Genomic DNA, 24,770 nt, shown 5'->3' on the forward strand with positions numbered 1-24,770 from the left:
GGAGAAATCCTGGCCAGCTGTTCTGATGTCCATTTGAATAACACACTCCCTACTGAGGGCATATGAGGCCTTGGAAGAATATCTAAGCTGAAAGGAGAAATTCCCCGTGATCTACCTTTGGGAAGGGAGATTATACCTGCTTAACATTAAGCAGCCCAAACACTGTATGAGAGCAGCAATGAAATCAGCCTACTGACGTCTTCCATAATCACAAGTGAGAGGTTAGGAGCAGAGGAACACCCCCATTGCTCACTCACAAAGCATAGGAGAAAGTTGCAAGCTTGGCAGAAACAGACAGGCTGAAGCAATAACATTGGCACAGTCAGAAGCGGGTATACACTGTGAGGTTGTTCATTGACTTTTATTGTATCAACGTTTACCGGCTCATGGCCTTATTGTCCAGTGGCTTGATGACAAGTTCTATTTCCACACTGGTGTACGGTTTTCTTCTTGCTTTGAGGTAAACCATGGCTGACAGATTGAACATGGTCCAATGACTCTTGGACCACAGACCCATGTACAGGAAGAAGAACTGGGGATGCTTACTTGTTTATGTGGACATTTCATTATCGAGGCCTTCACTGAGTACACTGGGCGTCCCCCACCCCTTGGTACCTGCAGGGAGAAAATATGGGTTATGGCACACCGCCCCTTATATGTCCCTCTTCAAACTGAGTAACTAAAGACATTTATCTGCGTTTCAGGTGACAACCATCATTTCCGGATTATACACGTAACGTCATTCACTTGTCAAAGGACCAGCGGGCGATAAATCCCAAACTGGAATGGGAGATGTGCAGTACTTGGCAGGCAGAGTGAGTGAGTGTCGTATCAGCTGCTGTGGAGGAATCTGTGGCGAGGCAGAGCAGCAGGTGCATGTGTGAGGAGAGCACAGGTGCACACCCTCCGAGGGAACAGTTTACAGCCACGTCCTGATGAAACCACTCTGACAGCATGCGACACACACGTTCCAAACCTCCCTTGTTTTTGTTGTTGCTTTATGTGATTGAGTGGCTTGGGGGACATTTGTTCTCATTACATTCATTTAAATACTTTATTCATTATAATATTATATTTGTTTCTGTTTTCTGAAAATAGTGTATTTTCCTGTACACTATTTTACTTTACTAATCTTAGTGTATTCTTTTCTGGCACTGGTAATGACAACATGCATGTTGTGTCGAATTTGTACAGGTGACCTACACAGCCTCTGTAGAATATTTACTGTACAATATTTAATCTGAAATCTTTTGGGACCTCACACACAGAATCCAAATAGAAATCTGAAATAAAAGTATTAAATAAAAACTCCAAATTGTGAGCACTCAGTCAGCATAATGTTAACCTGCATATCGAGAACTGATCTATACGTTAATGATGACAGTAATGGGTTACCCTATAATAGGCTGTTTGGTTGCATGGACAATGAAAATGCTTTTGGAAGCAAGTCTGTTCTATGGAGTTTGACTGAAAAATGATGTCCCTGTCATAACTGCTGACTTTCTGTTTCTCTCAAAGCTCTATGTTCCTCATGTCAATCTACCAGGACAAAATGAGTAGTTAATGTATGGTTGAGGTAATGGTCAAAATCCCAATCTTTGATCTCCAAAGAAACTGATAAAACCATCAAATGGATTTGCAATCTGTCTTGAACTGAAGTGGCAAGCCTACAAGGAATGGTTCTTACACAATTCAAATAGAACACTATCGTACATAGTTTGATTTCAATTGTATTATCTAAGTCCTGTGAAAGAAAATGACCAACATTTCTACCACAGTACCTGATTTCATTTTTGACATTGACAACAATAAAATCTGCATACCCTAACCTTGCCATCATAGTTGGAAAGGGACAATTTATTTGATATTATATATTGTGTGTGATTTAGAAGTGACTACTCTTACTGACCTTGTGAAACAATCTGAGTCATACCTACTGGCATAATCGGTATCATACAATTATTTGCATGCATGTACAAATATAGAAAATATATACTGTGTGTGCATGAAAAATGAATTACTGTAAAGTGCAATCTGATTTGACGACAAGCATTGCCTGAAACTATTTTTGAATTTAGTGATGAAATTCCAATGATTTTCCAGGTCAGTGATCTAGTAAAAGTTTTGTTTCTACATATACACACAGTGTGATGTTGTTGTTATGATTAACCTGAACGTAGCCACTAGACATCCGTATGGATGTCAGACCGCTGAAACATAACCTAAAACTCTTCAACATCTCACATGTTGCGTACTTAGTGGAAATTACATTGTGGACAGTGCCTAAGGCAATACAGGGATATTTTGTTCAAACCATTTTTGGACCAAAATAATTTTTAAAAAGACTGATTTAATCTAAGGGGCTTCCCGGAAATGATATTTCATGCCCCAATAGTTACTGCATAATCTTTCATTTTTCTGGAGTGGTTGTACACCTTTCAGCATCATTAGTTCTAATATTGTTGACAAACAAAAGCACTCAATCTTTCATGAATGCAGGGCTGACAGCTTTGGACAGGACATCCCATTGTATTTACTCTGGACAAATACTAAAAATGAACTGACATGGCTGGCATGCAGATGGTTGCCAGCGATGATAACGTCTGAAGTAACAGCAGATTAATGACACAAAATTGACATTTTGAGTATAAATGCAGTGGATTGACATCCATGCAGAGGTCCCCATGGCTACAGCTGTCCTCAGAGGACCTGCATTCTGGGAGTCTGCTGGTGTGTAGACGTGTGTTTAAGGGTGGAAAGGTTCTTGATATTGCCTTTATGTTAGTTACTTTTAATTCAGCAGGTTTCATATTTGGTAAAAGCTTGATACCCACATCTCTCTCAACCTTATTGGGGAAAAACCTCACAACATTTAAGCTGTTTGTAGCTAAATTTGATCAAGTTCCTTATAACTACACATAAATGTGGGACAAATACCTCTCAGTTCAACGTATAAGCAGCAAGACATTAGAGAGTAAACCAAACCCCAAGGGATAGCAAAGCATTCATCACATCCTTCAAAGTATTGTAGAAATCAGTGAAGTTGGGGGCACGTGACACCCTGATGACATCACGAACATGCATATCCTTTAGTGTGTGTGTTTTTTTCTCTGGGATTTGCCTTTTTATGTATGTATGCGTCCCAGTTAGGAATTACTTAGATGGTAAACCATGTAAAACACACTTGCCCGTAAATTACCTAAATGTGCAGCATCAATAACAAGTAGACTTGCGAGGAATTCAAGAACACTTGTGAAGATCTTAAGGAAACAATAGAAAACAGTAACTGCGGTGCCAGAAGACAACAAACTTAACTAGGTGTTTAAAAGATTATTTTTTGTGATAGTTTGCTTTATAACCGTCTGATGACTGAGATTAAACGTAAACTATGCGTGAACCAGCGTCCATTTTTGACATGAACACATTTTCGTCATACGGAAGCCTCCGACGCAGTTCCTGACGAAACCACCGTTACAACAGGCGAAAAATCTGGGGGAGCTGTCCTGTGTGCTGAACAGACGTGCTACATTGTGGGTGCTGTCCGTGGTGCTGACGAGTAGCCTACGCTCTGCCGCATCACTCATTTGAGTAAAAATTACATTTGCCCCCTATCATGTGCAATAGGCTACAAGCCTGTCAAAAAATTAAAACCAGTTAGAGTGCAACTAAATCAGTAGCCTATAAACCCCATAGGACCTTGGCACACATCTTATCTATTACTCTCAGTCAGGAAATCACATATGACACTCACTTTTGAGTGATTTTATAAAAAAATTAAAATAAACATAAACCTGAAGTTTACATGATTCCTTAGCTATGCTTCTGCTTGGTGAAACCACGCATGTGTTGCTCCGTGCTGCAGCAACGTGCATCAGTTCCTCTTTGACCCCAGAGTTAATCTGCATTCAGACTGGGCACCAATGTATTTGTCAATTGCTGGATTTTATATTATTCGGGGGCTTCAGTGCCCATTTAGTTTAATTGGATGATAAAATCTGAAAGTCGTTTTTGTCAGTAATAGCGATATTGTGTCATTTTCCTCAGTACCACCGCAGGTCTACATTTTCCAAAGCGAATGCTAACGGGACCCGCTATGCTATGTGCGTATCGTAGGGAGGATACAGAGTAAATAGAGAGACACGTCGGTCTGCAATAAAGAAGAAAAGAAGATGGTGATCACTGCTTCTCTAAATTTAGCATATATATGCTCGACAGTGATGGCGAAGCCTTCGTTCCCTGTTAAACTCTTTCTTTGGGTGATTTTACTCGCCAATCTCCCTACAAGGTAAGTGGAAATTGTTCAAGATATATTTTATTCCCGTCACTACATTGCCAAAATCCAGTGTTTTGGCACACTTGCTATTTCAAAGGAAACAGGCAATTTTGTAAATACATTTGTACATATAGGTACAATGTTAATAATAATAATTGTCCTGTTTGTACTCGTTAGTCTTTGAGTTAAAACAAATCTGCTTGTTCGGTTGGCGCGTAACAGAACCGAGTCTCGATTTGGCTACATGTAATGGAATGCATTTCACACATCTATCAGTTGACAGGTTGAATATGTGATGCTGTCTTAATCTCCATGTCTGTTTTGCTGATTATGACTCCGCATATCTCTTTTCATTTATATTTTGTAAGAGTATCACAGAAAGCAGTGGATCCCTTGCAGCTAAAGATGACGTTCAGATGGCTAATGGTTAGGTTATAGCATCGCTAATTACACGGCTGGAAAAGGGAATTCGTTTTCTAATTCTAGTTGTCTAGTTTCAATGAAATGTGTGTTTATGGTAGCTGAAGCCCATACGGGTTTTGTAATGAAGTTTACTATGTGCATGCGTTATCCGACAAGCGAAGGCTTTTCTTCGATACAAAGCCTCTTAGGCTACCTAACGGTTTGCGAGTGTTGGATGTTGGTGTAGGACTACATCATGTAGAATTGAAACGATAAAGGTTTATCTTTATCAAGCCATCCTTAAACCCATTATAGTTGGTTTAAGACATTTTCATCCCGATAGCCAATGTGAAGCACAATGTTTCAAAATGGCAGACACCGAAATGTAGTCACACAGAAACATTTCAATTGTCACCAAAAAAAAAACACACAATAAGGTAACACATGGACACGTTCTCAAGAATACCCATGGTGAATCATCTACATCGTTTGAGCTAATCAAACCGATGCTTGATTTTCTAGCTACTCAAATTTGTGGAGAGAACATTTTCAATAATACGCTTGTCACGAAAAGGCAGCCATTGCACCAAGAAAATATGAATACTTGAGAAGGAAGCGGATGGTTTAAGGGCTCCCGTCGCTTCCGTCTTGTGCTGCCTAAGGGTGAAAAATGGAGGCTGATAAATCAGAATTCATTCAATCAGCATCGTATAGAACACAGCCAAGGAGTGCTCTGGCCTACATTGAAATATCTGCATGGTACTTTGCTGCTGCATTCATACAAGTGTCAGTCTTCATAGCTGCGTACAGCTTGTTTGTTAAGAGTTATACTGAGAATCATGTACGGTGCTTCTATGTCTCAGCTTGTGTGTCTGGTCAGTCTCCTGTTAGACTATGGCCATTTTAATGATACAAGCCAACATGAGTTATTTACACAATGCCAGTTGGGAATGTTTTCCTCCTGAGTAATTTTCATACTGTCATGTTTATGACCCAAAGGCATCCAAAACACTCCTAGGTCTGGGAGAGGACTACCACTGGGACAGGGCTAAACGAATAGGCCTGATAAGGCATGTTACATGGACCCCCAAGTTCGTTTTACAATAATCCTGAAGTTGGACCTCAGGGATTGGCATACATCATGATATTACATTCCACGTCCACAGGGCATAAGATACTTGCTATCAGACATCTCAGTATAGCTATGCCTGTGTTAGCCTGTAGGTAACATGTTCATCCTGACAGATTCACTTGCTATATAAGGGCCTCAAGGGTTTCCTATATTCAAACAGCAAGACCTTTTTTTTAAGGCCAGCTCACCATCATGTTCAGGTGAACTGAGGATACATATCAGATTCCCATTGCCTTGCCTAAAGACCTCAGATGAAGTAAAGAGCTTTGTTGTTTTGTCGAGTATTACTTCACTTCCTCACCAGTTACAGGTATGTTTCCATTATGTATTATCCCGCATTGTGCAAATTAGCTGTCGGTGCTTGTTAACCATTGGCAGAATGGTACTTTATTTTTAGATCTGGTTCCATCAGGCCATATCCTATTTAACACCTTAAGCCTCAACACTTCCTAAATAGAGCTGTTTCTTCAGCTGCTAACAAGAATGGACTAATTAAGAACACACACCAACACAGGTCAGGTGATCTATCACTAATCGTTCAGCCTGAGGCTTAGTGATGTGGAGAAGGAGGCAGCCATTTCACAAAACGTCAGCGACCCTGCTCTCTCTATAGGAGGCAGCACAAACAGTGAGGCCATCTCCAGTGGAGTTTAGTCTCATTTCTATGGTAACAGGTGAAAGGTATGAGGCACGCCATGCGCACAAACCCCCATGAACATTCCCTGGGTGTTGGGATTGTCCAGATGAATGCCTTGTGAGATGTGTTCATATTTGTATTACAAGGGCCCTGCATATGTAGGAGTATGAAAGGGGAGGTTGGAGGACTGGGTTTTCATTATCCAGAACTGCAAACACAGGGAAAGGATAGCTCGTGGGAACGTGACATGATTACTGGAAGAACACAATCAATCAAATCTCCACAGTCATTATCCTCAGTAAAGAACCAGTTAGGGGAATATGTAAAATGGTATGGTCATCGTTTTGAGCCGGATTGAGAAGACTAACTAAACACAGTGTACAAGGTTCACAGTGACGGTTTAAACGACAGCGCCATCGATACATAATACCGGTCCGATCCACTTGTGGTTTCGTGAGACCTTCCAGTTGGAGTATCTCCTCAATGGAGACGTGACCATGCTCCTGCTCTTCACTGCTCTCCAGCATCAGACTCCAGCATGGACTCTCTCCACAGGCCCTACTCAGACTCAATCAGCAGCTGAAACCTCAGCTAGGTCAGCCTCATATTACTCTTAACACTTGTGCTGCCTTCGGGTCACAATGACCGAAGGTTCACAACGACCCCATCGTTGTGCTGCGACAACTCTGCCCGATACAAAACCAAATAAAAAGCATTTTCTTTTAACCTTCGCGCTGTAGGGGGTGTGACACAGCCCGACAGTTGAGAAAATGCTTCAGTTTATTTTTGTATGAGGTAAAGTTGTCGCAAAACGTGGGGGGGGTCACAATGACCCGAAGAGAACACAATGGTTAAGAGAATGTATCCACTCAGAAAAAAAACATGTGCAGTACTGGGAGAAGAAGCGCCCCTAAATGCAACACCCTTTAAAGGTTCTCCAATCGGTAAACTACATCAGAGGGTCCACACATACTGTTTCAAGGCATCGTAGAGATCCTGAAGAGATCCACCTGAATTGTATGCTAAAGTTTTAATGTGGGGGTGGGTGGTAATGTGAAGCATTGCAGCCTAGAGCACTTACTGCACAGCCTGAGGAAAAACGGATGGTCCAAACACAGTGTCCTGCACCATACCTAAGTGCATGGAAAACCCATTAGGAAGGCTCAGGCTGTTGTCTTTTGTTTTTGCACCATAGACATATATCTCTCTCTTTACCCACTCAATTTGTATACTCTCTCTTTCTCTCTCTCTCTCTCTCTCTCTCTCTCTCTCTCTCTCTCTCTCTCTCTCTCTCTCTCTCTCTCTCTCTCTCTCTCTCCCCCTCTCTGTCTTTCATTCTATCTCTGTTGAAAAGATGTTCCAATAGCTGGCTCCTCTCAAGGTTGCGCTTTTATCCATGTTTCTGGTTCCATGGTTACTGAACTCTGCAGGCTCCCAAACAGGGAGCGTGTGAGTTGAGACACAGTCATTCGTGCAGCATTCTATTTCCTCTGGCCTTTCACAGCATGGTTGACACGGAATATGCTCTTATATTGTTTATATCCTTACATGGTTTGTTTTGTTGCCACCAGCCCTTTTCACATAAAGATCCCCACATACAGAAATGCCCCACTACTGAGGAGTCCTGCCTCCCAGTCCCATTGCAGGAAAATATATACAATTTTGTATTTGAGTGTTATTGACTTGTATTGCTTTGGAGTTGTGGTAAAGATATATGTCGCTGTAAGATGCTCCTAATGCGTCTAAACATTTCCCTTTGGTACTGTCAGACAGTTAATGGAGACCCAGTTCTCCAAAATCCATTACAGACCAGGTCTACCTCGAGCTGCCGTTATGATCTCCTCATTGGCATATCATAATGGTCGAGCCCAATGTTATTTTCCCAATCTGGGTTTAAGAGGGTAAATCCTTTTTGCTAGGTGTTGCCCCGGTGTTAGACGGTGATAATGTCCCAAATGTCATCTCTGTTCAGGGCTTCACATAGAAATCGGTCCCTCCCAGCTGGAGGTCTGCCCTTTATTCAGTTCCTCTCTTTCTCTTTGATTTCTAACAGCAGGCAACCTGCGTTAAGAATGGAGCCAAATGTGTCACTTGGTTTACCTAGAATGGGCTGGATGTCTTTACTCCATATCTTCTATATTTGTGATCCGCAAAGTCAGGCTCAGAGGGTTCAAATGTCCTCAGTTTGTTTTTGCATCTCGTTCTCACAGCTCCTTCCAAACCGAAAACGATGACGACGAGGTGGCGAACAAAACGTGGGTGTTGACTCCTAAAGTGTACGAGAGTGACGTCACCCACATCCTAAACAGCCTACTGGACGGCTACGACAACAAACTGCGACCAGACATAGGCGGTAGGTGTCACCCCCGACTCTCACCCATTGGCAATCAATGTCAAAATGCGAAACAGGCTCACCTCCGAACACCGTCATTTCAAACAGACTGGAATACTGAAACGAGCTTGCCTCATTTATGTGTAGGGGCCAAACGAAACTCCATCTTGCCATTGTTGTAGCCGGGCAGTAACAGTAGTACTGTGGGAACAGCAATGAAACCTGGACGAGGCTGGTAATCCATCATGGGTCTATTTGCCCTGTCCGTCAGAGTGCTGCTGTGAGCCAAGTATACATCTAGCAGAGCAGCTTCCTCTCTCCACATTGACTGGCAGCTGGGTTGGGCACCCACAGTCATGATGACAGTAGGAGCCGGGAAAGCTGGTAGATCTACCACCAGGGCTGTAGATCTGCAGAGGAGGAGAGGATCAAGTTGCCATATTGATATTGGTCTCAGATCAGATTGGACTTGGAATGGTTCAGGTTCGGTTCTTTGGGGGGGTAGAACACAGTGTGTCTCTCTTTACCTTAGCACTTAGAAAAGCTGCCTTCTTCTGACCAAAAAACAAGCCTTGATGTTGCACCCTTGCCGTCTTCCCAGTGGTTGCCAAGTCACATAGATACGGAAAGTTTACATTTAGCTGGGTGTAGTAACTAACTAGTAGTGGTTGAAACTGGGAAGTTTCCCTCCAAGTACTGAAAGTAGGTTCTGGCACAGATATTTCGACACATTTCATTTGAAGTCCGTTGTGCAGCTCATTCAACTTTAATGCAGCTGCAGTCTAGAGTAAGTGAGGGAGCACTCACAAGGGAAAGACATTGCCTTTCTTTGATTTATGGAAACACAAAAACCAAGGCTGTGTATTTGTTCTGTTGTCATGTAGGTATAAGGGAGTGGTGTTCTTCTTTGCAAGTGTGGATGAGATGCAGAATAGAAAGTGAAGTGAGATGAAGGAATCAATGAATATTCTGTCCGATTTTCTTTCATGGTTTACAAGTCATTGCATCTTTGATAAGTGTTTTTATCATAGTAATAGATAATGTTTTATGTAACTGTATTATGAACGCTCCCCCCCAATTTGGACAGTTTCTGTAGAAACGTTTTATGAATGTATTTTATTTCATATAAAAATGATTTTACCATCTGGCATTATAGCAATGGCCTCACTCTAAGTAGATGTTTTTGGAATGCCAAGATTGAATAAAAGAAATTGTGAATTTGGTGATGTATCCTGATGTGTTGTGATTTGGTGATGTGTCACACATTTTGATATTTTATTTAATGTGTTATCTTTTTGTCTATGCTTCAGGATATATTATTCATGGACTCATATAGTTTATGCATTTAATGCTGTGTCATGTGATCCTCTCTAGGAAAAAAGGGCTTTTATTGAGAGAATTTTGTGATGAGAGATCAAGCATAAGCCAGTTGGACTGTTGTGTATCTGTTTGCAATGACATGCAAAGAGGATGTAAACCCATTCACCCTTGACATCCTGCATAGACAGAGACCGGATCATCTCTGTGAGGTCCCAACCTGTCTGTAGGCACACTGTAACACATACAGCACACAGCCCAGAACCACACCGAACTCTGGACTTTGACACTGAACTCGCGTGACTGAAAGGACGTGACAGAGTGTGCCGTTCTCCCTCTGACACCAAGCTGTCTACCTTCCAGGCCATATTTCTCCTGACATCCACCCCCATCATCACAGGGCTGCTCAAGAGGACTGGCCTAGTGTGGGACATGAATAGATGGCTAGACTACGTTTCCCAGGAGCCCTTTTGCTCCATGCTCAAGTATCTTCAGTCTGAGGGGATTTCTTTTTTATTACCTGACTGGTATCAAGTTGTCTTGCTCTCAGAAAGACCTCTGGCTACACCACATGATTAATTAGCAAAAGGCTATTCGAAAACAACCGAAGTCCGGAAACGCATTTGACTCCAACTCCAATTGGATTAGTGAACATGACTCACAGTAATAGGCATCATGTGATGAACGAATATGCCAACAAATGAGTTTGAATGTCATGGTTCACGTTTAATTACAGTTCAATTAAAAGTAAATTTGGTTATACCACACCAAACATGTGTCATGACACTGTTATGTTTTTTTATCTTTTTTTCTCCAGTCAAACCAACAGTGATCCACACAGACATGTTTGTGAACAGCATTGGGCCTGTAAATGCCATCAACATGGTAAGTATCATATTGTCCATCACAATCCTTATTTCATTTCTCCAGTTGCAACAAGTTGAAATAAATGAACTTTTCCTTTGTTATCATCAGTCACCCGACTGTCAGAATATTTTCTTCCAGACATTTAAAGTCTAATGGTGTGAAACACTACTACCCAAAGTGGATGATCGGCTTCATTACAAATGACACGTGCATTATTGATAAATGACTCGATGCAATGCATGACAAAATCACATTAGCTCTCTCAAAGACTAGATTTTTGAGGAAATCGTACAATTTTCAAAAATAATTTAATCCTTAGTGTCCTTAAAGGCTAAATCATGCTTTTTGCTTCATGGCTTCTGTTGTAGGACAAGCCTCCAGATTGTACTGTGATGCAATCAAGGACTATACAGACTGAATAAGCCATTCGAAGATGGTTGTTTCTATTTGTAGACAGAGTACAGGAGTTAAGCTGCACAGGCTGTAAAAATAGGACAGGATGGGTAGAGTGAGATTAGTGGACTGCATTGCTTAAAGAGCCTGCAGCCACTGTGCCACATTGTACTACTGCTACAATCCCTGCTGAGGTTCCAATGCCACGGTAATTCAGTCCAACAATCTGCATCTCCATCATGGGAAGACACCAGAGCACAGAGAGAGTCAAAGTATCAACTCTGTGTCTGTCATCGCGGGGGGAAGAGACAGCCAGTATTTTGATCTGCTTGGGAATAATTACCTTGGGCTTCCATGGCAACCAGCACTGATCTGTATTTACGTGTGTGTGTGCGTGCATGGGTGTTTGTTTGTATGAATGTGTAGGGGTTTATTGATTGCTTTCATTCAAATGTTATCAGTGCTGTGTATAAAGTATTGTGTTATTTGAAGATAAATCACAGTACATGTCTGTTGTGTAGTTCAGTCAAGACAATCATGTATTAGATTTGAGCATTTATGGATAACCATGACATGGAAAATAGATTTACTTTGGCGGAGTGGATGATCTAAGGGAAGCGCTCCCTGCCTCCTCGATGCGACACATACATACATGACATACGAGGCAGGGAGCAATAGAGATATAGTCCCCCTGATGGATAGAACATACAGACAGCATGGGGGAGAAGGGAATGGTGGATCATACAACAGTACTGATCATACAACAACCTTTTAATGCTGTCTTATCCGACGTGGCCCAATGGGCTTGTGCTGCTAACACAGGTGTGGTAATGAGCGGATGACGCGCCCTGCCCTATTGCCCTGCCTGAACTAGAGTCGCTCATGAAGGGTATCAGACAAGAGGATTATGGGAATGGACTAGTGATATGGGGGCAAAGTACACACCGTTGTGAATAGTGATCTAGTCTATTTTAGTATTAATATTCTAACATCAATAAGATCATAGTATCATACATTTGCTTTAAGATCTTAGACATGGACAGCTCTCTTACTATACTGTTATTAAGTTGACATGAAGTTATGCTAAAAGATGCACTGTCAAACAGTACACAATAACATGTCATTAAATATTCATAGTAAAGTGTTTCTGGAGGTACTGCAATGATATGGGTATTTTGCCATTCATGTCAGTATCGGTAAAGTAAGGTAAGCTTCATTCATAAGCTTTCTGTGAAAAGAACAGAGAGAGAAAAAGAGAGATTAAAGAGGTACACAAGTTGAATTGGACATTTGATTTGGTAAGGCTCCCTGAGAGGAAAAGTCATGGGTGCTAATTTGTTTGGCTGCCCAAGGGAAACGTGCCCGTTGAATTGGCATAAATGTGCTGGATAGCAGTGTTGTTGTTTTATCTCGCTTATGACTCTTAAGTACGGATTTGGGCTTCATTGTAGGGCTAAGCTTTGTCGAAAAGTTAATGCCTCAGTGCCCTCTCACACACAAATCCCCAGATTTCTCTTTTCCCTTACTTCACAATCAACCTCAGGGTCTCGTGGCTCCGGAAAGCAGAACAAAATATATAAAGTCAAGCTCAAATCACAAAACACCTCTCTTCTTTTGCTGTCCTACTCATCTGCTTGTCTTTCGATATCTCTCTTCCCGTTTTTGTTCGTTCTGTCTGTTTTTTCTCGCTCTTCGCCATCTGTCTCTCCTTTCTTTTTCAAACTCCCCCATACTGCAACGCAGCCTCGCTTTGGATCGCAGTGGTCCCTCTCTCCTCCCAGTCCTCTCCTGCATAGGCCTTCTTTCACCTGGGTGTTCCTCATCCTGTCTGATGGATCAGGAGTAGTGGATAGTGGGCTTTTGTTAAGAGTGATGATGAGGCCCCAGCATGTGAGGTTAAGAGGTCAGATAATGCTTCTGCTAAACACCATTTTTAGGTTGAGGGCCTCAATATTGTCTAGTTCCACGGGGCTATTTCATGGATTCACAGCCTGGGAGACGTCCACTTTGCTTTGAGGAAGTGCTTTGCCAACATACCCAGCATTTTGTTTCAGCATAGCAATAAAACTGCACTCCGAACAAAGAGTTTCTATAAAACCTCCAGAGTGATTTATATTCATGGCTCTGAAGCCCAATCTTTTAAGTTTCAACAGTTTCAGGGCACTAAGATTTGATTAAGGCTACTCTGTGTTAGTGTTTCGCGTCGTTAGATTTCCATGCATGTCGGAAGCGACTGGGGAGATTAGCATAGCACATGGACGTCCCCTGCCTGAGTTCAAATGTATGCTTTCCAGACATGGAAAACCTTTTCCGCTCTGTCAGAACAGTGGCGCTTTGGTGACACGGCTTCAGACCTGGGCCCACCTTTCGACCAAATCACGTGATCGACATTGATCACGTTGTCAACACAAAGCCTTTTCTCTCTTTCTGCAGGAGTACACCATTGACATCTTCTTTGCGCAGACCTGGTATGACCGGAGGTTGAAGTTCAACAGCACCATGAAGGTGCTGCGCCTCAACAGCAACATGGTGGGCAAGATCTGGATCCCAGACACGTTCTTCCGCAATTCCAAGAAAGCAGACGCACACTGGATCACCACACCCAACCGCATGCTGCGCATCTGGAATGATGGACGGATATTATACACACTGAGGTAAGACCAGTGTAATGGAAATTTTGGTCATATGCATAGATGTATGTGTATGAAATCTATAATCTTCTATGTTCATTGGTAAGAGACAGGAAGGGAAGATAATTAAGTTGAGTTCAAAGGAATGTGAGGTGCTGATGGCTCTGTGGGCAGCTTGCCCTGGGGGATGGGTGAAGCATCTTATATGGCCTTCTGTCCTCTGGTTACTGTAAGGGGTCAATGAGACAGTTGCTCTGAACTTTGGCTAGAAGGACTGTGTCCTGTTTCATTGTTTGTGTTAATTAAAAGTATTGTTTGAAGATGGTCACACAAAGGACAGTTGACCATTTGACTGGTCAACCCCTGTGGCTTTATTATCTACTGCTCTGGAGAGAGCTGTGACATCAAAGAACTTTGGGACACACCGGAGATGTATTGTTTCAAACTGTCACTAAGTTGAATTAGCCAATCACAGAGTTTGCTACATTGATTGATTGACCTTATAGAATGCCATTTGATCTTAAGTTTATATAAGGCAGTGCATGTGTGATGATTGGTATCACTCCTGCGAACGACCTGTGTGGATGGCACCTCCTTCGCTGAGACTGATCAACAAAGCTTTGTTTATGTAATTGTATAGTCTAAATAAATTGTATTAAAACCATATCCCTTGACTATTCAGATCTACACAGTGCCACTCGAATTCTTCCTTAGAAACCAGCGAGGAAAAGGGCAGTCGTTGAACGTCTCGGTTGACCGGTTATTGAACGAGGACGTTCAATGGTGATAAGATACTGATACATATCGACGGACTCTATAAATGTGTCCTGACCTGAACTCACTTATGAAATACAGCTGGGTTTAACTTGTTAATTAGCCTTTCTTTTCCCCTTGGTTAGGAGTTTTAGTCAGGCAGGATGACGTGGTGGTCTATACCACAGCGGGACATCAAGGATGAGCACTAGTTAGCTCTTGCTCTTCTTGTCTAATGAGAGGTTGAACTCTGCTGGACTCAATCAAACATTGATTGATGTTCTCCCAGAATGCTGCTACACTTCATTAATTCAATGAGAAACTCCAACCAAACCCAGGGCTAATTGCGGCATTGCGATGCTAAATGGAACGATACATGACAATAGGAGGAGCATGGATGGGTAATGTTATTGTACTCCGTTTGCCGTTAATTAACGATGTTTAATGATTTTGACTTTAAATCCACTGAACGGTTCAGATAAGACCACTGAAAATGAAGCCACACGGGTTTTGATCCACGGTGACGAGCACAGTAGATGTAAACGGGCGGGGGGGTGGTTTTCTTTCTGCAGGTTGACTATTGATGCCGAGTGCCAGCTTAAACTGAATAACTTTCCAATGGATGAGCACTCCTGTCCCCTGGAGTTTTCAAGCTGTAAGTCTAGCCATATGCTCTCCCTACCCCACCGTCTCTATCATTCTGTCTGTCACACTCTCACACAACCGCATGCTTTCACACCTACACACGCTCACACGCGCGCACACACACACAGGCTCCGATTTCGCTCTTTGCTCCGCCATAACTGCTTCCATCGAGAACAAGCACCACATGGCGATAAAGACAGCGTGCAAAGCATGCACGCTGTCCCCTCTGCTTCTCCTCCAGTCCTAATTACGACAGGCAAAACGACAGTTAGAATAACATAATGGTTCTTTTTTTCTCAAGCGACCCACAGAACAGACCACAGCCGGAGAAATCAATAGGCCAATAGGGGGAGAGCTTTATGCTAATGAGTGCTAACAGAGAGCTCACAGATGTATCATGGGATATTCTCCCAAGAAAAGTTCCTAAATAGCTCCCGAGAAACAATAAAAGAAAGAAAGAGGTTTCTAAAGGTCTAAAACAAAAGGAACCCAAAAAATAAACACATTTAATATTGATGAAAGCCACAGATGCTTCCAGCGATCGGAAGATGCTGGATTCGGAGGGATGCTTCCCTAAGTAGGAGCTGATGACGTGGCAGATTTCTCAGCACATGCAGAGCATTTCTGAGCAATTATTTTGCAATGGTTGCAAAATCTACACATGCAATGTCCATTCATTGAATCACTTTGTCTGATAACAGTCAGATTCACAAAATCTAATATTTAATCCATTGCGAGGATGAGTGTGAGAAAACAAGCCAAAGGCCAAATAAATGTATCTCGTCAGTAAAGAAAAATTACTATTTTTGAACATCCTTAATGAGGATTTTCTACGTAACTGGAATCTGACTGGTTCTGTGACATTTAACACTTCTAATTAGAAAACTGAACTCACATGCCCTAGATCTGATAGAAGCACAACACTAGCAGATGGAAGGTCTGAAATCAATTTGAAATGCAAGACTACCAACATTTCCCTCTGACACTGGAAATCTGAATCAACTATGTTTTCTGATATTATAACCAGCATAAGAAACAGCCGGCCTTAATGTGTACAATATATAAAGACAAGAACCTTCCACCCAATGTGCTTCAGGCAGTTAGGATTTGCCAAATGTCTCAATTATATTCAATAAAAAATAATATTCAAGTTACAGTAGACAGTGTTGAGGAAAGTTCAAGCACATCAGACTCTCCACCTAACACCCATGCACAGCTGAGCTCTTCTCTGGACACAAATCAAGAGAGACTGGACTCAGTGTTGTTCATTATTACCATTATATCAAGCTTCCAATCTCCCTGCATATTCCAGTCCACTCAAACTTCACTTGCCCTAATCCATTGACATTTGAGTGATCATGAAATGCAAATATTACACATCACCTGTAGGACACCTTATTATCATAAGGCTTCAAAAAGGAAGGGTATTTGTGGCAGAACAGCATAGATACTTTGTAGATAGTCATCATTCAAACACTGGATGAATAGTGGATTGAAGCCCACAAATGAGAGCAACGTATAGATGTTTCACGACATTCCCGGCAGATTTAGTGGGAGAACAAAACGGTTGACCAAAAGAACACTCTCTCCGAGTTTGGACTCGTCCTCCATCCCCTTCCTCGATCTGATCTCCACCTGTGACCCTCTCCCTCTGCAGACGGCTATCCCAAGGAGGAGATCATCTACAAGTGGAAGAGGAGCTCTGTGGAGGTCGGGGACATCCGCTCCTGGAGGCTCTACCAGTTCTCCTTCGTCGGCCTGAGGAACACATCTGAGGTCGTGAGGACTGTGTCAGGTAGGCTTGCTCCACTCGTTCGCTCATCAAAAAGTCTTTTTTGATGCACCACCTCCACCAGCTGATACAGTAACTACATATTAGATTAGTCCGCTGTGGTTTTATACCAAGTATAATGTGTATTGTAATACCACATTATATTGATATATAGAAATTCAATGATGTGTCATTGTAGTGTCTTTTCGTGGATTGAATACACCCTGGTGAATTTAAATAATTGTGGCAAATCAATTGCAGAAACACAATACAAATGCATGAGAGTACTGTATGGTGTCCACAGTACCATTGAGTAAAGCAGGGGAGGAACTAAGCTCCTTACGAAACTGCTTCGCTTGTTTAACACGGTTGAACATTAAACATCAACTGTGTCTGAAGTAGTGTAAATGTGTGGTGGCATGAAAACGCATGGTGAAGAGGAATATATGTTTGTTTTAGTTTTTTGGGGGTTTGTCAGTAAGTTTTGTTTTTGGCCAAAATAAGATACCGTTTCATTTAAGATGTTGCCTTTGCCAGGTGTGTGGTAAAAATATTCAATCAAATCAAAATGAATCCTTGAAAATGTAAAGGTTGTGCCATAAATCTTACTTCATGGTTTTTAAAATACATTAAACATTTAGTATGCTAGTACTGTATTTGAATTGACAGCGTCAGTGGATAAGTGCTTATTAGAGAAAACACTCAACTTTGCCATCATCATCAATATGGCAATGTTCTCTTTGGCTCCCGAAAAGAGAAGGAGAACATTTAATAGATTTTATAGAGATATCCGATTCATTTTCATTACTCAGTTAAACAGATATTGATCGAAGAGAAAGGATCTTGGATAAATCCCAGGCACTTAGCAGATTCATCCAGTGTAAAGACACATAGGTAATTTTAGGAGACATGCTGTAGTGGGTCAATTAATGTATTACCAGTATTTTATTCACAAAAACATTATTTTAACGTAACACTATCTTGCAAAGAAAAGCATTGTTCACATTGCAATGTAAAAATTCCCCCATAAATAGGTTTTTCTTCTTTTTTTTACCTTGGTATAATGTCTCACTGCTGTAGCTTGCAAAAATTAATTGATTTTATATAACACTACTCCATGCATGTTGATAATACATATACATAGATCTTATATACAGTACATCTCCAAAGCAGAACAGATTTAAGCCAATATTCTTTTATTTTTCTCCACATCAGAGTAGAGCTATTTCATGGTATCGTTTGAACGCACTAAGCTGGTCTGAAATCTGTCATGTCACTAAAGGCATACAGTCATACCAAAAGAGTCTTTGATTTGCCTTTTTTTTTTTACATGTGTTCTTTTTGCTTGATTTCAAATACTGACAGCATGACACTGTTTATTTTGGTAGCCAGTTAACAAACTAGAGCTGGATCGCTCTTGCACGCACCACTGCTCCAACATCTGTTTGGTTATTACTGCTCACACACTAGCCTCAGATCCCAATGGTTAGCACAGATTTGAAGTTAGTGGAGCCCAACCGGGTTAAGATTGAACAACATGACACACAGAATAGTGATAACCCTCCACATAAAGATAGGAAACGGGACGGGACTGGACTACAGTGTGGTGTCACAGAAACAAAAAAAACAAAGCAAGTGATACTTCTCTTTTGTCTTTGGACTGCTACAAATTGGCATTTTACGTGGTTGTGTATTACGTGCGGAAAAACTCGTATCGAGGGAAAAACTTCTGAGGAGTCTGACTTGGAATGGTTAGCCTGCATACTGTACTTAGTGGGTCCTGACATATTCTATTTAAATGTACTATGCATTACACCGGTTCACTTTGTGGTCTCTTCTAAATTGGACTGAATTGGGCCGATGAATAGTGACTGAAAGAAGAAAAAAAATGGAGTAAAAGAATGATGCTGCGCCATCTGTTTTGTCGTAGTAATGCCGCTTTTTGCAGAGAGCGCATTGGATTGGATGTTCCTCCTCTGTCAACGTGAACAAGATTAGTTCCTCACTATGTCACTTCACATCAGGGTCCTTAGAGAGCTTCTGCCAGAGCCTACCTGAACAGACCTCGTGTCCCTCTGAAAGTCCTGGTCCAGCCCTGACTCCCTGCTGATCACATCCAGGCAGCCTGACAAGGACAAGCCAGGGGAAAGGAAACAAAGAAAAGAGGACAAAGGGGGAGGGAAACAGGCGAGTCCGTCACACACAGGTCAGGAGACGTTGGTCCTTTGTCCTTGGGTTACATGAATGCAAGTTAACCCCGTTGTGACAGGGGTTAAGCTGGACGTACAGTACGGAGCCAAGCGCTGTGCTCCCATCTGGGTGCTTGGAGATAACGGAAAGAGAGAGAAAATGAGAGAGAGAGAATGAGAGAGAGGATGAGAGAGAGAATGAGAGAGAGGATAAGAGAGAGAGATTTAAATAGAGAAAGAAATAGAGACAGAAAGATACAGATAGTGACAGAGAGAGAGAGAGAGGTACGGTACACTTTGGTTTCCTTGTCATATACAGCAAGAGTTTTATGAGCGGCCAGGTTAATTTTTGAAGGACCTCCCCAATTTCATGACCCTCCATCTGAGCACATCAGCGTTATTAATGATTTAATAAAGAATAATCTAGAGGAGCACAGACTATCCTCTCAACCGTAAGAGGAATCATTCGCGTTTGCCACATTTGTATTTGCCAGACTCCCCATCCCCTCGCTTTAAGATGAATCACAGCTCGCGGTAGAGAATATGGACGTGTGTGTGTGTGTGTGTTTGCGCCTGGGTCTTTGCCAGTGTAGGCATGTGTATGCGTGTTTGTGTATAGGCGTGTCTCGGTTTTTGTAGTGAGGGGTTATTCTTAGAGTGACCTTCTAGATGCCGCGGCGTACAGCCCTGTTGTCTGTGTGCTCTGGTCTGTGTGATTCAGTCAGAGTCGAGAAAGCCCCGGGCCACATCAGCGTCCCTCTCCCCATTATGGAGCTTCTCTGTCTGCAGATGACTCGTCGACAGAGGGAATCTGCCGGCATTTGTGGGGGGAAAGGCACTGGGCCCAGCGAGCGAGCGAGCGTCACATGCATTCGTTGACGTCCCCGTAGAAAGTGGGAGCTGGAGCAAGTGCTCGTTCTGTCTTCTGGAGCCCCTTGGAGCTGGGTGCGAAGGCCCCAAGATCCGAGATCCCCACCACCACCACAGCTACTCTGAGACCATCCCTGACAGTTCCTTGGGAGTGCGACGACGAACAAATGGGATGATGAATGACGTGGGCCAGGGATTCGTGGACGTTGCGTTTGTTGACTTATCTTTGCGAGGGTCGCTTTGCCATTTTTTTTCCGTTGGAGAGATGAAAGGCTTTGGCAACCTCCACGTGTGTCTCTTGGAGCTGTGATACTAACGAGGGTGTTTGTCCTGGAGAAACCACTTAGGGGAAAGGCAATGTTGTGACCGTGTAGCTGGAAGGAATGGGAGATTTCCCCTGCAGCACTGTGATAAAGGCCAGTGAGCAGGTTTGATAGAAGTAATCAAAAGCACATTAAGGGAAGCACCGTGAGACAGACCCACAGGGTGACCGAGAAGAGGGGCCGGCTCAAAGTCTTTCTGTCAACCTGTCATAAAAGCAGTACAGGCTTGATAAAGAACTGTTGGGTGAAAGAACAGAGTGATTCTGTTCACAACAATGAAACAATATCACAAAACATATAAAACACAATGCACATATGACATACACATTTCTAATGTTTAAGTACCCACAAGACTGCCCTCGTGGGATGACAATGTGGACAACTCCATTTACTGTATAAAACACAGTGATTCAGAAGGTATGACATTGCACTGTTGTCAGTAATTCCCCTCCATTTGTCAGTCAAGTGAGCTTCTTGAAGTCGTGTGTGAACAGGGTTACGGTGCCCCAATTAGCCCCGATGCAAGTATACTCCTGTAATAACAGAGCCCTTCTCTGGTCCCCTCCTCCTTCTCCTCCGGGCCGACGGTGAAGATGGTCAGGAGTGGGAGGGAAAACTCTGAGTCAGCCAGACTCCCCTCAGCTCCCTCTATCCCCCGCTCCACCCTTCCACATCCTTCCTGTGACAGACTAATAAGGCTGTAATTAACACCTGGACACTGACAAAGCTGATAAGCGGTAAAAAAAAAAAGAGAAGAGATTGCTCTGGGAAAATAGGCTCTTGTTTTCCTCTCCGCTGACTACCACCTGCATATTAGGAGCTCTCCTTGGGCGTGAAAGGGAGGGAGGAAGGAAGGAAGGAAGAGAAATACAGAAACCAAGAGAGGATGAATGAAAAATGAAGAAAAGATGTAAGGAGAAGAAGAGGAAGGGAGAGGACCAGAAGAAAAAAAGGGGTTGTGTGATCGTCCCCGCTTTTATGGCCTTGAATCCCCAGCTAGGTTTGAGTTAAGAGTATGCGAGTCTATTTTCAGAGAAAGAAAACATCGCTGAGTCTCCTATGATTCTCCGAGTCATCCTAACGACTACAGCTGCAGAAGCCCTGCCACAGGATTGTGTGAGAAACGTAAACTAGGACACAGGAATACATTGAGCGCAAGATGGAAATAAGCCCATTTATACATAGACATGAGCGTGACAGTAGTTTGTTTCTGGCGTGGCTACAGCAAGGTTTGGGTGCTGCGAGGTTAGGCTACTTTATCGAACAGCCCTTGCCTGTCATCACTGAACGTGTGGGCCAATCCCCAGCGATAATAGTATGAGAATGTGGCATATTAACACATCCTTCCTGTCGGTCTAACTGTTTACCTGCCTGTCTGTTTACGGCATCTATCTAGCTGTTGTAGCTGTTGTAGCTTGTGGCACGATTGCAGAGTGTAGTTGAACAGGCCGACTCTCTTCTGTTCCACGCTTACTCTACAGAACATGAAAATGTCTTCACTGTTGAAGCTGCAGGCCTACGGTTTGCCTACGCTAATTAGATCGTGTCGTTTTTGAATTGCAGATCATTTTAATATTTTTGTCCCAGGCACATCCAAGATTAGAGTGTGTACATCATTGCTCGGATTGCTCTGGAAATATGAGTCTTTCCTAAACCACTTCAAAGGCACGAGGGAAGATACCCAAATAAGGAGGAGTATTAAACATGGACTGGACATGCAATCGGTGTTGACGAGCCAAGTAATAGGTTAGAGTGACCAGGACACTCTGATTGCCCCAATGATTGTCACTATTGCCAAGGATGTCCTTAAAATGGGAATACCAGCTTTGTCCAGAACCGTTACTCAAAATCTACCATTAGACTGAGTCACAAATGACCCCTGACAGGTCGGGGCAGAGCCGGTCTGTCAGCCTGTCAGCACATCCACCCTGACCATTGGATGGCCAGCATGTGCCTCCACATCCCAGCCCGCCTGTCTCCATCACACCAATTTACGGAGCCTGAGATGGCGTTTTTCTTCTGCCAGAGGTGCTGTGGAGCTTTCCTCTTGGTCAGCAGCCTAAACCACCATTACCATATTTCCTTTAACAAACTCAGCCCTTGGCGATATGCAGCAACATTCCTGGGAATGATGTTTCAGCAGTTCCAGCCCCACCCTATAAACCCTCCTTTTTTCATTTAAAAATGGAAAAATGGAAAGACTTATTTACTCCTGTAATCTTGTTTTGGTGGGTTGGAATGAGCACGGGTCTGTTTCATGTGTGTAATTCGGTTCGGCAGTCTCTGAGGCCTCAATGGTGTGCTCTGATGAATGATCTTCCCCTACCAAGTTATTATTGCATTCCAGAACTCTATGGAGAGAGAGACGAGATTACATCTGTAAGGTGTTTACTAAATTGCCTGCACCCGGAAAATGTGGAATACTAATAAAAATACTGGGAATAATATCTCAACATAAACAATGGCTTCAATTTTCTGTTTTAGGTTGCACGGCATATTTCCCATTCCACGCCGCACTGTATTTGCCATGCAACGGCAAGTCACTCTCATATGTCGTCTTGTTGTACAAACATCAAAGCTAGACACACCTGCGCAACATGAAAACAAATTAGAAAAATCACCGGAAAAAATACTTGGGAAACAGGCGTCATTAACAACCCGACTGCTTTCAAGCTTAGCTTAAGCCTGAGCTGGAGAGCCCATATTTGACCACCTTTCATATTCTCTCTGACGACGGAGAGCTTTGTACTTTCTGTCAAAGAGAAATAGATATATAAATATATCAAGAGAAATGGTAACCCACCCCCCAAGCGCTCCCCCAGTAGAGAAGCAAGTCATGAGCTCATTCCCATGGTGGAAAGATAAAAGGAACCCAGGCTTGTTCACACCTACGCCATTTGTTCCATTATCTGTCTGGGCTGACAGATGAGAACTCCTGGCAGAGCGCAGCAGAGCTAGGCAGCTTTGAGGCCTACGTATGCTGGGCTCTCATTAGGAGGAACCAAGCACCAGGCATCAGGCGCAGGACCCTTTGATGTCCTCCAGCCTGGAGAGAGATGCACAGGGAGCTGCCGGAGCGAGCAGGCTGCTGTGCACTGCCGCTTCCATCGAGGGAGTGTTAAGTGCCGGGTTCTGAAGGTCGTTTTGGTTGCGGTTCATTGTTGTGAAATGCATTTGCAAATTCACTCGGGACGAATGAGAACGACACGATGTTAAGGTGGCTCTGTGCTTCTCAATGGCATCACATCTATTCTGTGTATGAGTCCTTGAGAATAATGTGGAATTGACACCTTATACGTGAACATATTTTTGACTTTGCTTTTGCACTAACCTGCATCTATCTACTGAACAACTGAAGTTTGGAATGATATGGAATTAAGGGTTATCCTGTGAACATGTTGTATATTATGAGGACTAATACCTTGTTTTGGTCAGCAGGTATGGTCAACAGGCTAGCCAAACAACAAGAAAGAAGTAAAGCTCAGTCTACTGCTGTACTGCAAATCGTTATTAAAGCTGAAACAGCTCATTACTCCAGGAGGTGAAAAAAGGGGGTCCGCGTTTGTATGTGTTGGGGAGGTCTCTATCTAGAGAGCAATGTTCCCTGTAATGACTCTCACAGACAAACTGACAGAGACAGGCAGCGTAGGTGTCTTGCAGCCTATACAAGGCCCTATGGCAACAACCCATCATCATTAATAGAACGAGGTAATGGTATGTAGCAATTGCCATGCTGACCATGCTGAAATAAGTGTATTAACTGGCTGTTTCTCCGCTGCCTCTGGGCAAGTTTCAGGTCTTGGCTAATGTAATGTTAATAAAAACAAATATTCGACCACAGACCCTTGAGAAGCGAACTTAATGTGTGTCCTACACCTATTACTGAGCCAGCCTGCCTCGTCAGCAGAACAGAGCAGACACAGGAACGTTGTTCACTCTTGCTCGGAGTTTGTTATTTCAGGATGCTCTTAGTGGTGAGGCGATCAGAGAATCAGCGTGAGATCCCTCTCTCAGACCCGCTATCTCGACAACAACCCAACTGTGTGCAGACACGCACACACGCACGCCAGTGGTGGACAATTTGGGATTGTTGCGAAGTAAACAACCAGGTTGCCAAATAGCTTAGTACTTCATGAACACACCCCAGCTGTTCCACTCTCAGCTAAACTGTTCTTCACATTGGCAGAATGGAGAAGGTACACACAAGCTGTGTACCTTCCAGGCTACCAGTCTCAA

The 24,770-nt window shown here is 42.9% G+C and overlaps 1 protein-coding gene across 1 annotated transcript in view; it reads left to right on the forward strand.

The window, feature by feature from the left end:
* The first annotated feature begins 3,839 nt into the window (after positions 1-3,839).
* gabrg2 (gamma-aminobutyric acid type A receptor subunit gamma2) overlaps positions 3,840-24,770 on the forward strand; it is a 28,670-nt gene continuing 7,739 nt past the window's right edge. Inside the window, exons 1-6 of the mRNA XM_047020855.1 lie at positions 3,840-4,285; positions 8,655-8,797; positions 10,911-10,978; positions 13,787-14,007; positions 15,309-15,391; positions 17,039-17,176. Coding sequence (XP_046876811.1) covers positions 4,170-4,285; positions 8,655-8,797; positions 10,911-10,978; positions 13,787-14,007; positions 15,309-15,391; positions 17,039-17,176 — 769 coding nt within the window. The 5' untranslated portion in view covers positions 3,840-4,169. The remainder of the gene's footprint in view (positions 4,286-8,654; positions 8,798-10,910; positions 10,979-13,786; positions 14,008-15,308; positions 15,392-17,038; positions 17,177-24,770) is intronic.

This window comes from Hypomesus transpacificus, chromosome 5 (genome assembly GCF_021917145.1).
Source record: "Hypomesus transpacificus isolate Combined female chromosome 5, fHypTra1, whole genome shotgun sequence".
NCBI classification, from domain to species: Eukaryota; Metazoa; Chordata; class Actinopteri; order Osmeriformes; family Osmeridae; genus Hypomesus; species Hypomesus transpacificus.